Here is a 15,398-nt window from a genome sequence, read left to right on the forward strand (position 1 = left end):
AACGGGCACACAGACACAGTATATAGAACTCTCAGCAGCATCCCAACCCTGGGCACTCAGTGTGCGCATATCAACTTAAGGGTCCATTCACACAGGGGCAACTCAGATCCGACTTCAAGTCGCCTCAAGTCGCACAACATGTAGAAATCAATGTAAGTCAATGAGAGCCGTCTTAATGCACACTACTGAAGTCGCTCCGACTTCAGAAAAGGTTCCTGTACTACTTCAAGCCGACTTGTAGGCGACTGGTACCCATTGATTTCAATGGAGGTCGCCTCCAAGTCGGAGCTCCGTCTATACGGAGGCAACTCTCACAGAATTATCAGCTCTCAAAAGGGAACTCCACGCCAAATTTATTTAAAAAAAATTGACATGGGTTCCCCTCCGAGAGCATACCAGGCCCTTAGGTCTGGTATGGATTTGAAGGGGTTCCCCCAGATCCATACCAGACCCTTATCCGAGCACGCTACCCGGCCAGCCAGGAAAGGGGGTGGGGACGAGCGAGCCCCCCCCCCCCTCCTGAGCCATAACAGGCCTTGTACCCTCAACATGGGGAGGTGCCTTGGGGAAGGGAGGGCCGCACTGCCTCCCCACCCCAAAGCACCTTGTCCCTATGTTGATGACGACAAGGGCCTCTTCCCGACAACCCTGGCCGTTGGTTGTCAGGCTCTGCGGGCAGGGGGCTTATCGGAATCCGGGGGCCCCCTTTAATAAGGGGGCCCCTGGCCCCCCCACCCTATGTGAATGAGTATGGGGTACAATGTACCCCTACCCATTCATCTGTGAAAAAAATAAAAAAAAACACACAAGGGTTAAAATAGTTTATTGCACAGCTCTGGGGGTCTTCTCCCGTCTTCTGGGGTCTTCTCGCCGGACTCCTCCGCTATCTTCTGCTCTTTTACTTGTGGAGGAGCCTGGCTTTCTTCTTCGTCGCCGCCCTCTTCTTCCGACTTCAGGGTCTTGTCCCCCTCTTTGGTTCTTTCTGCCGGGCCACCGCGCCGCCTTCTAGCTCTTTTACAAGCAGTGGCCCGGTCTTCTGTTCTTCTCTTCTCGAGATGTTGCCTCGTCGCTGTCTCCGGTCACTGGGGTGATGTCCCCGCCCATTATGTCACAGTCCCAGCATCCTCTGGGACTGTGACATCATAATGGGCGGGGACATCACCCGATGATGTCCCTATATAAGTCGCCGCACGTCCTGTCATTGTGACCGGAGACAGCGACGAGGCAACATCTCCAGAAGAGACGAAGAAAAGAGTAGAAGAGGACAGAAGAGTAGAAGAGGACAGAAGAGTAGAAGAGGACAGAAGAGTAGAAGAGGACAGAAGAGTAGAAGAGGACAGAAGAGTAGAAGAGGACAGAAGAGTAGAAGAGGACAGAAGAGTAGAAGAGGACAGAAGAGTAGAAGAGGACAGAAGAGTAGAAGAGGACAGAAGAGTAGAAGAGGACAGAAGAGTAGAAGAGGACAGAAGAGTAGAAGAGGACAGAAGAGTAGAAGAGGACAGAAGAGTAGAAGAGGACAGAAGAGTAGAAGAGGACAGAAGAGTAGAAGAGGACAGAAGAGTAGAAGAGGACAGAAGAGTAGAAGAGGACAGAAGAGTAGAAGAGGACAGAAGAGTAGAAGAGGACAGAAGACAGCGGCGACAGAAGACCGGGCCACCGCTTGTAAAAGAGCTATAAGAAGGCACGGTGGCCCAGCAAGAAGAACCGAAGAGGGGGACAAGACCCCGAAGTCGGAAGAAGAGGGCGGTGGCGAAGAGGCCCTTGTCCTCATCAACATGGGGACAAAGGTGCTTTGGGGGGGCGCGGTCTCCCCTTCCCCAAGGCACCCCCCCATGTTGAGGGCACATGACCTGGTACGGCTCAGGAGGGGGGGGCGCGCTCGCTCGTCCCCACCCCTTTTCCTGGCCGGCTGGGTAGCGTGCTCGGATAAGGGTCTGGTATGGATCTGGGGGAGGGCCCCACGCCGTTTTTTTCGGCGTAGGGGTTCCCCTTAAAATCCATACCAGACCTAAGGGCCTGGTATGCTCTCTGAGGGGGAACCCATGCTGATTTTTTTTTTTAATTTGGCGTGGAGTTCCCCCTTGAGAGCTCATTCTCTGATTGGCCATGGCAAAGGTCGCCTGGCCTGGGGCGACTTAAAGTCGTGTTGTAAGTCACCCCAAGTCATATTCAAGACAGGTCCAAGTTGCCTTCAGAAGTCGTGTTGAAAATCGTGTTGCCCCTGTGTGAACCGAGCCTAAAGCTCCAAATTCAGGGAATACCCCTCATCACATGTAGTGTGATGAGGGGGAGGTGTGACAGATCTTACTTTGTAAGTGTGTAGTTAAGATATCAAGTACTCCTGAGAGGCAAGATAAAAAGAAAAATATGCAGGATTGCTTTTCAGTCTTTATGTCAGAAGACATTCAAATGTGATAAATGTAAAAACTGAGATTTTAATGCTGAAACTTACTAGGATTATCACTTCCAATTTCTACGCACTCGGTTTTAGTGGCATTCAAACAGATCTTCCAGATGCCAACATAAAAGTCTTGTCCAACCCACCAAGCCTGCGAATACAAGAAAGGTAAACATAATACATTTTAAAAATCAAACATTTTTGTCCGGAGTAAGAATTAAAGTACTGCTTGTGAGCAATTTAGGATACATATACAAGTGTTTCTTTCAAAGAAAGATGAATATATCATATCAGCTGTCCCTTGACATTTTTCTTACCTTGTCTGGTGGCTGATCTTAAATTAGGTAAACAGTTGGTAAGCAGAGGATTAATGCATCATCTGCATTTCCTCTTTTCCTGCTTGTGCTGGAGAAGCAAGGATCACAATGCCATAGCAAGGAAACCTATAATGGAGGCCACGAAGCACCTACTCTAGGAAAGGTCCATGTTTGTCAAAGTTATCATTCATCCTTCATGGAGAGAAGTTAATCAGTTTGAAAAACAATATAAAAGAATGTACTAAAAATTATAAAAGCCGGCCCAAATAGCACACTACTCCGCGCTCTTGGATGCCAATATGCAAACTTGGATAGGGTATTTATGCGGTACCCCACTTACGTAAAATACCCACTTTAAAGCTGCTGCTTTTAAAAAACACAGAAATATAAAAATTCCAACTTAAATAAAAAAAAGTCCACTTTTCATATATAGCAGCGCATGCACACTTTTCTTAAAAAGTGAGTTAGTCAAAGTTCTGATCAGTGTCCAAAAAAGAAGGTGCTTGTTCTATCCGTTCTTATTGTGATTAAGGTGCAGCTTCCACCATGCAGTTCACCACTTGTGGAACACAAAACGACCCTCTTTGGGGATGCACTCACCGAACACTTGAAATCAAAAAGCCTTTACACTGCCATTACAACATCCTTCTTTGGCCACTAGATGTCTCCCTTATTGGAATTCGGTTTTCTGTGTCTCAAAAAAAAAAAATAAAAAAATAAAAAAACGGCGTGGGGGCTCCCCCAGGTCCATATCAGACCCTTATCCGAGCACGCTACCCGGCAGGCCAGGAAAGGGGGTGGGGATGAGCGAGCCCCCCCCCCCCCCCTCCCTCCCGAGCCATACCAGGCCGCATGCCCTCAACATGGGGGGTGCCTTGGGAAAAGGGGGGGCACGCGGCCCCCCACCACCCCAAAGCACCTTGTCCCCATGTTGGTGAGGACAAGGGCCTCTTCCCGACAACCAACGGCCAGGGTCTGCGGGCAGGGGGCTTATCGAAATCCGGGAGCCCCCTTTATTAAGGGGACTCCTGGATACCGGCCCCCCACCCTATGTAAATGAGTATGGGCCATTCATCTGTGAAAAAATGTAAAAAAAAAAAAAACACACACAAGGGTTAAAATAGATTATTGCACAGAGGGTCTTCAGTCTTCAGGGGTCTTCTCGCCAGACTCCTCCGCTATCTTCTCCTCTTTTGCTAGCTCTCACTAGCGGAGGAGCCCGGCTTTCTTCTTCACCGCCGCCCTCTATTTCTGACTTCAGGGGTCTTGTCCTCCTCTTCGGTTCTTCTTGCCACGCCTTCTTCTAGCTCTTTTACAAGCGGTGGCCCGGTCTTCTGTTGCCGCTGTTGCAGTCTTCTGTTCTTCTCTTCTGGAGATGTTGCCTCGTCGCTGCCTCCGGTCACAATGGCAGGGGGCGCGGCGACTTATATGATGTCACAGTCACAGAAGGTGCTCGGACTGTGACATCATAATGGGCAGGGACATCATCCAGTGATGTCCCTATATAAGTCGCCGCGTCCCTGCCATTGTGACCGGAGGCGGCGATGAGGCAACATCTCCAGAAGAAGAACAGAAGAAGAAGAGAACAGAAGAAGAAGAGAACAGAAGAAGAAGAGAACAGAAGAAGAAGAGAACAGAAGAAGAAGAGAACAGAAGAAGAAGAGAACAGAAGAAGAAGAGAACAGAAGAAGAAGAGAACAGAAGAAGAAGAGAACAGAAGAAGAAGAGAACAGAACACGGCGACAGAAGACCGGGCCACTTGTAAAAGAGCTAGAGGAAGGCATGGTGGCCTGGCAAGAAGAACGGAAGAGGGGGACAAGACCCCTGAAGAGGGGGACAAGACCCCTGAAGTCGGAAGAACAGGGGGCGGCGAAGAAGAAGAAAGCCGGGCTCCTCCGCTAGTGAAAGATCTAGCAAAAGAGCAGAAGATAGCGGAGGAGTCCGGCGAGAAGACCCCCGAAGACGCAAGACGACCCCCGGAGCTGTGCAATAAACTATTTTAACCCTTGTGTGTTGTGTTTTTTTTTACATTTTTTTCACAGGGTACATTGTACCCCATACTCATTCACATAGGGTAGGGAGCCGGTATCCGGGGGCCCCCTTATTAAAGGGGGATCCCGGATTCCCGATAAGCCCGCCCGCAGACCTCGACAACCAGCCGCCAGGGTTGTGTGGAAGAGGCCCTTGTCTTCATCAATATGGGGACAAGGTGCTTTGGGGTGGTGGGGGGCCGCGCGGCCCCCCCTTCCCTAAGGCACCCCCCCATGTTGAGGGCACGCGGCCTGGTACGGCTCAGAAGGGGGGGGGGGCGCTCGCTCGTCCCCACCCCCTTTCCTGGCCGGCCGGGTAGCGTGCTCGGATAAGGGTCTGATATGGACCTGGGGGGGACCCCCACACCGATTTTTCGGTGTAGGGATTCCCCTTTAACTCCATACCAGGTGACTGGGCCAGCGACGCCTCCTTCGCTGGCCCCGGCTACCTAGAGATGCACTAAAAATGAGCGGACTTTTCTCCGCGCGGGAAAAGTCTGTTCATTTCAAAAGTACGGCGGACTGGCGCGCACACACACGGCCGGATTGTCCGCCGAAATGCGAGTCCGGCGGACATATTGGAGTGCAAAAATACTTAGTCTGCTGGACTTTTGGATAAAAAAAAAAAAAAAAAAAAAAAAAATTTAAAATAAAAAAGTCTGGAGCCCACACACGGCGGGATTGTCCGGCGGACTTTTCCACCAGATTGTTTGATCGTGTGTACGAGGCATAAGGTGCACAAGTCTGCCGCAACTATAACATAACTGTCACAAGCACCTCTACTTCAAATTGATAATGGAAAAAGTATAAGATATCAGTTTGAGAACTTATGACAAATTTAGTCAGATTTATCTCAGGCTTTTTTACCTCCACTTTCCTTATTACTTTGTTGCAACAAAGTGCTATACAATAAAAATGTTAGAAAATAAAAACACACAAATTTGTTACTTAACTTGTAAACTGACTCTGTTCTTAGATGTCTTAATTGTCTATTTTTGACTTGTCGACATGTAATACATCTTTTGTAATTAAATCCCATCAATTTGTCTGAATATACCCTTATCAGCTACTAACAAGTGAACATTTATGGTTGTTAGATTTAAAAATAAGCTTCAACCAGAGGAAATGACAACCCTCAGGCCACAATGGTTATAAATCTGCTTTACAGTCCTTTGCATTACAGAATTTATAAATCACTCTGGAGTCACCAAGTTTGTCCAGATTAAAAACAGCAAGTCATCAATTTTAAACAATTTACAAGCTATTTTCTTAACTTTATTTACCTCTATTCATACATGTTAAAACAAATTGCAGATTTTACATACTCTCTACAACACACTACTAGCCGTTCTCATACTACATTTCCCATCATCACAGCCTAAAAATATCAGCCAATATACCAGTGAAGGTAGTTTACTAATAATAAACCAGCTTTTTTACTTAAAAGTAGGATCAAAGCTTTTTTGGCCATAGTTCTCTTGTGGGTATCTTCTGGGAGTGCATTTGTGCTCTACTATGAACAGAATCAGCCAACACGTCACAGTCACTCCAGACTCTTGAAGGATCCCAAACACCTTGTGCCTAATCTGTAGCTAGCTCAGCTTCTCAGCGTGTGGCTGATAACCGGAGCCAGCTGCTCCCTTTCCAGCCCAGCATTCCAGTGAGCACTGGAGGGGCAAAGCAGACAGTATGGATGGTCAACTGCCTCTGCTCAGAGCTGACAGAGAACCAATCGATCAGCAGTCATGTGATCATTTAGTCCTTGGGCTTAGAGATGGTGGGGGGACATGAAGGTGGGTATTTTTTTTCCCCCTTTAACAACCCCATACATATCCTTTAAAAGGATCAGCCCATCTAGAGATAATTGGCACAAGGCAGACCTGCCTTTAAATGTATTTGATATACTGTAAATAGCCAACATGGGCTAAAATGTAAAGTGTGCTGCAAATCTATTGGGAGAAATAATTTGCTTACAATGATTTGGATGCCGCAGCTTGTGTATTTTCTCCATAACTCCCCTATATGGATACCCTTAAGGGTCTTTGAAAAGGTTAGTTCATTTTTTTTACAGGACACGGGCACAATTATTATAATGTGCATAGGATGGGAGCATTTTTTATCAGTGGGTTAATAACCACTTTAAAACCATGGATCTACTTAGCTGTCAAGTCACAACATCTAGCAGGGTGGACCTCTGATGTCCTCTAAATCATCCTACATCTTGTTAGTCTATGAGTCGAGGTCGCCAACCTTTATACACTTTTGAGATGCCAGTTTGAAGGGCGTTGCAGGTATCATGTCCTTTGTGTTTTAATGTGCAAAACATGGTATGTGACCAAAAAAACTGTTGGGGATTTCCTCCTTTACCAAGTAAACGTTTTATATTTGAGATAATCCCCCATTTCCTGAAATTTGTATAATTCAGGGATTCCAGAGATGCAAAAAATATAATTTAATATATATACACACAGGAATATGTACTTTGGAACATCTTTTTTTAAACGTTTGCACAATTAGTGGCAGAATTTGAGATCTATAAGGGAATACTTATTGAAATTACCAAAAGATATACTAAGTCAAAAATCTAGTACCAATATGCTTAGGCTTGCATTTCAATAGGTTCAGAATTAAAGACATACAAGCATACTGGCTTACGTGACAAACTATATAGATAACGTGACTAAATGACAGATAGCTGTATGTTTCTCCAGAGGGTCTATGTAAGATATTGATATCTCAGGAAAATATCTGCCTGTGTTTTCTTCTCTGAACATTGTTGAAAGGCACAAAGCTAAGATAAGGACTGGTTACGCAAGAATATGGTCAGTCAGTAGATGTTGAAAATAACTGTCAGGAGATAACCTTTAACTTACATTTCAGGAAAGAGCTAATGTCATGAGTTAAATTGTTGATGTATGTGAAACTCACTGGGCAGGGCTTTGTAAATACCATATAAAAGAAGGTCCACTCTCCCATTAAACCTTGTAATCTTCACCACGTACAAATGGAGTGTATGTGTATTGATTAACCGCCGGCGTATGGGACCTCCATTAAGCCACTCCAGCCTAGGCTATCCAGGGGAATCTAGAAGACGAACACCTTACAGTTTTTGGTACCAGAAGTGGGGTGTGTTTGCACAGGTAAGTCATTTACACCTTTACCTCTTTTTATGGTAATTGGCGTTTATGCTTGACCTGTCCAAACAACCATTATAAGAAATTTAATTGTATATATATATATATATATATATATATATATATATATATATATATATATATATATATATAAACTGTGCCTTCGCAACGGACTAGGCTGGTCCCTTGGGGGGTGAAAAGGGTTCGCAGGTATTGAGGAGTCTGACTAGGTTGGTCCGACTATAAACTAAGAGGTATTGAGGAGTCTGACTAGGTTGGTCCGACTATAACCTAAGAGAGATATTTATGATTATATTCTAACACGGGAGGTATCGTATACGCCCGTGACATAAGGATTGGCTAAATGGACGCCCACTTTGAGAACTTTTAAAAGTGCACTATAAATAATGAATTGCATCATGATGTGATTACTTGATAAATGTACATGTAATGTTTTAAAGCTGAAATCTTAAACCATAAAAATATGTCTGTTTCTCTTTAGGTGCAAGCGTAAGTATATAGAGTATTAACGTTGTATAAGATATAATTATATAGAGTGGATATCTGTTTGAATAAACCCAAATGTTGTTAAATGAATACAGAGTATTAAGAACCAGATTGTAGTGAGGTAGCACCCGCCTGTTCACACTGCACGCTAGGTTTATTTTTTCTTAGCATTTATGAAAGGTAGATTCTTTTGACCACTAGACCTACAGGCTTCTCTTGCAGACTTGGTGTAAGAGGGGTATATCCCGCCACCAGGAAAGATTTACCCTTCATCGTATATTAAGGGTAAATCTTCATAGTTTTATATAAGTCCATCTGCCCCAAAAAAGATCAGGGATCCTACTCCCAGACCAGAGACCGGATTGTTGAACAAACCGGGTGTTATCACCTGTGTCCTGTCACTAGACACACACTGCCCAGACTACTAGATGGGGAATTCTGCAGCAACCCAAGCCATGGCCACCCCATCACCCTATGAATTTGTCAGTAATATGATCCCTGGCCCCCAGGTAGAACCATTTTGGACACAAGTCCGAGAAAGGTGTCAGCAATTGGGGATACATGACCCAGGGCCATATGGTCCTTGTACTGAGGAAGACTGGCAGGAAGTAAGTAAAATATGCCAAATTCACAAAAATTCGTACCCTCCAGGGAAGTGGGAAAATATTCAATATATGAAAGATTGTTACCATGCATGGGATAAATGTCTATGCAAATATAAAAAGAAGCATATTAATAAAACTACAAAGCTTACTCCAAATATAGGACCCAGTGCTATGGCTGAAGCCACTGCACCCCCTTCACCTCCCCCTCCCCCGCCTCAATGTCCACCCCCACCTTATGTTATGGTAAAAAACGAGGATGGGACGCCAGGTTCATACCTTCAACTATATCCTTCACTGGATCCTGTAGTCCTAGCCGCCATAGCACACACCACAGCAACACCACAACAAGTGGCCCAATGGGAACAAATAAGTAGGGGCAGAGAGGAAGAGGGGAGACAGGAAGAAGTTACAGGACAAGAAGAGGTGGGTAGTCCCGAAAAGCAGGAATTGGAGGCAAAAATAAAAGAGTTTGAAGAGAAGAAAACGGAGGAAGAAGAGAGAATAGGGAAAAGGAGAACTGAGTTAGAAACACTTATGGAAGACCTAAAACAAAAAGAAATAGTCCTCAATGAGGCAGAAAAGGTACAAGTGGATAGGAAAATAGAGTTAGAAAGGTATCAGAAAGACTTGGAAGAAAGGGTGAAGGAATTCCAGGAGGGAAGAGAGAGAGAGGAACAAAGGATGGAGGACTTAAAAAAGGAACTAGAAAAGATAAAAAGGCAATTAGGGAAGAAGGAGGAAATGTTAAAAGAAGCGCAGGATAGGATTATAGCGCTGCCCCCCACCACTACAAGAAGCCATACAAAAGAGACACCTATTCCCAAAACTGAGGAGTCAGGTCCAATTAGTAAAAAAGGGACATCATCCATAGAAGAGGAAACTGAGAAAGAAGCAGTAGGGGCTTCATTCAAAGCACCTTTGATGACCATAGGGGACACCGAAGTGCATATACCCTTTGGGTACACTCTCCAAAATAAAAGAACTATGTCCCAATCCCAAGAAGTATCCACGAGATGCAGGTACCTTTCTGGCAAAATATAGTGCAGGCACAGGGCTTGACAAGGATGACATAAAAGGTATTCTTAGCATTGTAGACCCAGACAGCCCAGAAGTAGCCCCTGTAGACGACCTATGGACAACCCATATCCAGACCGATAAGGATTGGATATCCTTTTGGAAAGGCATGGGAGGTCATTGGTCCAAATTATACAAAGGATCATCTGCACTCCAAGAACTGATCCTAGCCAAGCAGGAACCTAAAGAGAAATTCTATGATTACTGTAACAGAGTATACTCCCTATGGAAAGCTGTAGATGTTGCCACACAACAATTATTTACTACTACCATTATGTCGGGAGGCGATCCCAAAGTGACGCAATTGCTCAAATTCACAAACCCCAAATGGGTGGAGCAAGCACCAGATGAATTTATGAAGGACGCTAGGTCCAGAGAGATTTCAGGGGTCTTTGAACAAAAAGGGGGAATTTTCCCCTCCTTGACACAAACACAAACCCTAGTCACACCTGAAACCTCATCCTCACCACCGCACCTCATGACCATGCAGCCCTACCCACCTGACCAAGGATGTTTTAATTGTGGGGAACAGGGACATTGGAAATCACAGTGCCCATATAGACAGAGGGTGAGCTATCCAAGGGGCAGGGGAAGGGGGTACAACACTGCTAATCGCCCCCCCCCCTCACACTACAAGGTACCCCCAATACCCGCAACCTCCCCAAACACATCTCAAAACCATGCGCTCGCACAGCCACCCTACACCCCAACCTCTAACAGACCTCCCCCTCGAATCCCTATGCAGTGGCCGTCTACCCGACAAACACACCCCCAATAGGGATGCCTAGAGTATGTCCCTTCCCTCAGTCTGGTGTGCCACAACCTATCATGGAAGAGTCTACCACAAGTTATATTACGCGTAGACAACCACATAGTGTGTTTCCTGCTTGATTCAGGTGCCACTTTTAGCTCATTAAATGATGAGAGGTATGACACACCACTGTGTACTGAGGGACACTCTATTGGAATAAATGGGACATCGGTTACTCATTCTGTCACCCCGCCTTTACCAGTCTCTACCCCGGATGGACTAGAGCTATGTATGCAGAGTTTCGCTGTCCTGACTTCCTGTCCAGTATCCCTAATGGGCAGAGATTTACTGTCCCAGTTGAACATTACCATTAAGTTTGACAAAGACGGCTCCCTCACTGCGAGTTCCCCTCTTTGTGACTTACACAGCCCAAAAAGACATGCACACAGGAGTTTCTTTCTAATGATACCTTCCTCCCTTGACCATCACACAATTTGGGCAGAAAACAAAGGTAGTGTGGGCTTTATTAATTGCACACCATATGCACCCCAAATGCGATCAGATGCGGGGATACAATATCAAAAACAGTATCCCCTACCCCCAGAGAAAGTCAAAGGCATCTCCCCTCAAATTAATGATTACATATCAAAAGGTATCCTGAGACCAATCATCAGTCCCTGGAACACGCCCATTTACCCCGTAAAAAAGGCCAGTGGGGAGTGGAGACTTGTACAAGACCTAAGGGCAGTTAACAAACAAGTGATTCCACTTCCACCCCTAGTCTCAGACATCACTTTTATCTTCTCATGTATACCGGCACATTCTCTATGCTACACAGTGATTGATTTAGCAAATGCCTTCTTTAGCATTCCCATTGCGGAAGAGGCCCAGCCTATGTTTGCCTTCTCCTGGACGGAGGGCCAGTTGACGGGTCAGTTAACCTGGACACGCCTGCCTCAGGGGTATGTTGATAGTCCTGCTGCCTTCTCTATGGTACTCAATGAGACTGTCAAGTCTTGGACGCCTGAGCGAGGGTCGGTGCTAATACAGTATGTGGACGACTTGCTCTTGTGCAGTCGCACTGCTGAAGATTGTGCGGTCGATTCCACATCTCTGTTGAACCATCTAGCCCACATCGGGCATTTAGCATCCAGAAAGAAGATACAGTGGTGTATGCCACAAGTGGAATACTTGGGGTGCATACTGAAGGGGGGAACAAGGATGGTCTCCCCCAAACGCGCCGCAGCCCTACAAGCTCTGAGCCCCCCAAAAGACAAGGCAGCCCTGCTCTCATTCTTGGGCGCTGTGGTATATTGCCGCCAGTGGATCCCTGACTGTTCTCATTATGATGGCATACTAAGAGAGGCCACCGCCTCAACAGCACCTAGGCAGGTTGATTGGACAGAGGAACGGCTTAAAGCCTTCCAGGCCCTATTGAACAGTTTGTCATGTGCACCCGCCCTGGGGTTGGTAGACTATGGTACAGCTTTTCAACTATACTGTGTAGTCTCGGGGACCTCTTTTGCCGCGGTTTTGACACAACAGCATGGAACAGGCTACCGCCCTGTCTCCTACCTATCTAAAAAACTCCCCCTTCAGGTTCAAGGCATGCCATCATGCCTTCAGAATTTAGCCGCTTGTGCTATGGCCGTACAAGATGCCAACAAGATGGTCTTGGGACACCCGATGACGCTTTACACCACACATTCTGTCACCCACCTCATACAGAACATGAACACCCAACACATGACCTCACAAAGACTCAGTGGATATGAGATTTCCCTCATGAACACAGACAATCTGTCTCTCAAATATGTTCCCGCCAACAACCCTGCCGTCCGTCTCTTGCACTCCATGTTACGCCTACCACAAGACCCAGACCAGTTTCATGACTGTATAACACAAGTGGAGTCTATCACATCACCAAGACCAGACCTCACCGACGTACCGATTACCAATGCAGACGATGTTTTTGTGGACGGTAGTTGCTCCCGTCCCTCTGATTCCACCTTCCAAACAGGATATGCAATAGTCCAGTTGCCGAACAAGGTATTAGAAGCCAAACCACTGCCCCCCTCTTCGGCTCAGGTGGCTGAACTAGAAGCCCTCACCAGGGCCTGCATTTTATTTACAGATAAGAAGGTGACCATTTACACAGACAGTAGATATGCATTTGGGGTGGTGCATGACTTCGGAGTAATATGGGCAAAAAGAGGTTTTAAAACAGCAGATAATAAACCTATTTCCAATGCTACCCAGATTCAGGCACTTCTTCGGGCTATTTTGCTCCCACAAGAGGTGGCAATAATTAAAGTAAAAGCACATTCTTCAGATAATAGCAAACTTTCCAAGGGAAATGCTTTAGCTGACCGAGAAGCGAAAAAGGCAGCCCAGTCCTCCACCCAGGAGCCCACCCCCACGTCCATGTACTTTAAGGATCATTTCACCTGTCCTAACTTTAAATCTGTAGTGGCACAAATGCAATCATTAGCCACTGAGGAAGATGTCTTGTATTGGGTGAAGGCTGGCTTGACCAAAGACCCAGAGGGTCTGTGGTCAAAAGAGGGGAAGATATTGGGAATACCTGAGGCAAGCAGTATTCTAATTCTCTCCTACCTTCATGGTCCAGGACACATAGGTGCCGTCCCTTTAGCCACTATGTACACCAAATCTTTCTGCACAAACGCCTTGAATAAACAAGTCAAACTCCTGACCACAAGTTGCCTTACCTGTGCTCAAAACAATGTGCAGGGCAAACGGCATGGCCTACATGGTCATCTACCCCCACCAATAGGTCCCCTTACAGATTTACAAGTAGACTTCACACACATGCCAAAACAAAAGGGGAGCCTAAAATTCCTGTGCGTTGTCGTAGATAAATTTTCAGGCTGGGTTGAAGCCACTCCCTGTGCAGGTGAGACAGCCAATATAGCAGCAAAATGCTTGCTGAATAACTGGATTTGTAGGTTTGGCATACCAACATCTATTTGGTCAGATAGGGGACCTGCATTCAGCTCTTCCGTTACCCAGGCTGTGGCTAAATTGTTAGGGCTGCAATGGAAACTACACATCCCCTATCACCCTCAAAGTGCAGGGGTAGTGGAAAGAATGAATAGAAATATAAAGGATAAATTGAAAAAGGCCACAGGGGGCACAATGAAGGGATGGCTTGATCACCTCCCTTCTGTGCTATTCCAGATTAGGACGGCACCCCACGCTAGAACGAAACTTTCACCTTTTGAAATTTTGATGGGAGTCCCCGCAAACATAGAACTACCCCCATTAGACCAAGACACTGATATTGACATTTATTCCCAACAGGAAATGTACGTGAAAAACCTGGTAAGTATGCTTAATGAAATGAACGAACAAGTTTCTGTCACCTTTTCTCCTATTTCCACAGAGCCAACACACCCCTTCATCCCAGGAGATCAAGTGCTAGTCAAGCAACTGGCCCACAAAAAGAGGATCGGACCAATCTACTCTGGACCTTGGAAGGTTGAAAAGGTGTCCAGAACTGCGGTCCTGACTGACCAAGGAAACACCTGGATCCACGCCAGCAGGCTGAAAAAGTGCCCACCGCTTCCCACAACCCCCGACCCCCCACCTATTGAAGAAGAACCCGACCCACCCGAACAGCTACCGGAACTGCAAGAGATTCAGGAAGGCATTGGACAATTAACCCTTGAAACCCTACATGATAGCGAAGAAGAAGGACAAGCATAAGAACTTGTAGAAATGTTTTTACCTTCAGTGTCAGGGAAGGCTGTATGCCTCTGGGGTAGTCTGGTACTACTTGTATTCCTGCCCACATGGTTTATAGCCAACTGTATATATCATCCAGAAGACTTAGGTCTATTAAAAGGGATATGTGGACCACCTAAGATGAATAATACCCCCGGCCAAAGACATATTAGAAGTATTATACCCGTTAATGAGTCACCTAAGGGACTGACTGACAAGATGTTACTACTAAAATTCAAATATAGCTATGCTCAAAAATCCGGTTTTGAGAAATGCTGGATCTGCAGCAAGCTACATCCCAGTACAGCTAGAATCCCTCTCATGGCAGTCCCCTTGAATTTTACCCCCCTCCTTAATGGAACACCCCCTATTGTCCTAACGAATGTTACTAGGACCCTTCCAAATAAAACCCTCACTTTCCAAATTATAGGTAGAAGCCACTTCCCAGACTGGTGTTTCCGACTGGGAAACACCACAGATGGAGCCAAGGTTTGCAAACAAACAAAACTTAACATTTCAATGACATCGCTTAACAATCCTTCTTTCTTCCATACTTCAGATCCCACCCTAAATGCCACCTTTTTAGACTTTTAGCTCCAGTACCAAGACTACAATACACCAATTAATGTCAATTCTGATACTCTCTGGCCTTTCTGATACTCTTAGGAACGTGTTCCATAAACGGCCCCTAGCTCTAGGAAATACCATATATATATGCTGCGGCAAACTCTGTCACCCCTGGATCCCAACCAAACCCCAGGGGTGGTGTTACCTTGCAGCCCTGGTTCCTATCATGGGGGTATTAGGGGATAACAAGGGAAGTCACCTCCTTGAAGCT

The 15,398-nt window shown here is 45.9% G+C and overlaps 1 protein-coding gene across 2 annotated transcripts in view; it reads right to left on the reverse strand.

Annotated features, from left to right (window-relative positions):
• The window catches only part of EMP2 (epithelial membrane protein 2), a 336,071-nt gene that overhangs the window by 54,070 nt on the left and 266,603 nt on the right, over positions 1-15,398 (reverse strand). For both annotated transcript variants that reach the window (XM_077448853.1, XM_077448854.1), the window contains exon 3: positions 2,453-2,549. In XM_077448853.1, coding sequence (XP_077304979.1) covers positions 2,453-2,549 — 97 coding nt within the window. The remainder of the gene's footprint in view (positions 1-2,452; positions 2,550-15,398) is intronic.

Source organism: Lithobates pipiens, unplaced genomic scaffold, assembly GCF_037356315.1.
Source record: "Lithobates pipiens isolate NorthernLeopardFrog02 unplaced genomic scaffold, aLitPip1_a1.2 Scaffold_22, whole genome shotgun sequence".
NCBI classification, from domain to species: domain Eukaryota; kingdom Metazoa; phylum Chordata; class Amphibia; order Anura; family Ranidae; genus Lithobates; species Lithobates pipiens.